Here is a 1,004-nt window from a genome sequence, read left to right on the forward strand (position 1 = left end):
CGAGCCACAGAGTAAGGCATGAGATTCACGCTGGATCCAAGATCAACCAAGGAGCATGCAAAAACTGTCTTCCCAATCTAAATAGAGAGGACGAACTTGCCGGGGTCTCCTCGCTTCTTTATCTGCCTGTTCTGAAGCACTGCGATGCACTCCTTGGAAACTGTCATGAATTTGCTCTCCTCTGATATTTTTCCTGAGATCAATCCCTTCATAAAGCTGCGCATGGAGGGCATCATCTGGATCGCATCCATCAAGGGGAGTCGGACGGTTAGGTCCTCCAGCATCTTCCTGCACTTCATCTCCTCTCTGTCCTTACGAGTGGTCTTTGCTGGAATAGGGTTAGGAACTTTAGGAATGTATTCGCGAGGAGGAACAACCTCTGGGATCGGGCGAACAGCTTCAGCTGGTTGTTCTGGCCCTGGCGAACTTGTTCCAACTGCTGGGTCCGTATTCCTCTCAACTGCCGGGGTATCGGCTGGTAGTTGTTCCGACTCATTCTGCTTCCCTTTCTCAGCCGTGGTGAACCTCCTCTTGTCCGGCTCGGAAAGTTGCTTTCCGCTCCTCAGTTGAACTGCATTGCACTCCTTAGGATTTTTGTCTGTTTTACCAGGTAGAGTACCTTGCTGCCTCTTGACGCTCTCAGCAGTCTGAGCTATCTGAATGTCCATTTGTCTCATATGGCTCGCGACATTATCGTACTTGGTTCTCAAATCTCCTAACATATGGTTCATTCTGGTATTGATCTCGGTAGTAACCTGGTTCAGAGCTTTCCCTTGGAGTTGTTGTCCTTGGAGCAGATGCTGCAACATGACCTTTGTCTCATCTTGCGGAGCAACGATAGGAGCAAAGGTAGCTGGTTGAGGGTTATGGTGTTTCTGCATCTGGGGTGTGTTGTTCTGCGGTTGGCTTAGAACATAAGCCCGGGGTTGGTAGTTCTTTTGATACCCGGCATACTGACCTTGGTTACTCTGTGCAGGATCAGTTGGTTTATCTTGCTTAGGCCA

General features: G+C 49.4%; 1 protein-coding gene across 1 annotated transcript in view; it reads right to left on the reverse strand.

Annotated features, from left to right (window-relative positions):
* LOC106302770 overlaps positions 1 to 1,004 on the reverse strand; it is a 3,123-nt gene that overhangs the window by 317 nt on the left and 1,802 nt on the right. The window contains exon 3 of the mRNA XM_013739209.1: positions 101 to 995. Coding sequence (XP_013594663.1) covers positions 101 to 995 — 895 coding nt within the window. The remainder of the gene's footprint in view (positions 1 to 100; positions 996 to 1,004) is intronic.

This window comes from Brassica oleracea, chromosome C7 (genome assembly GCF_000695525.1).
Source record: "Brassica oleracea var. oleracea cultivar TO1000 chromosome C7, BOL, whole genome shotgun sequence".
Lineage (NCBI taxonomy): Eukaryota > Viridiplantae > Streptophyta > Magnoliopsida > Brassicales > Brassicaceae > Brassica > Brassica oleracea.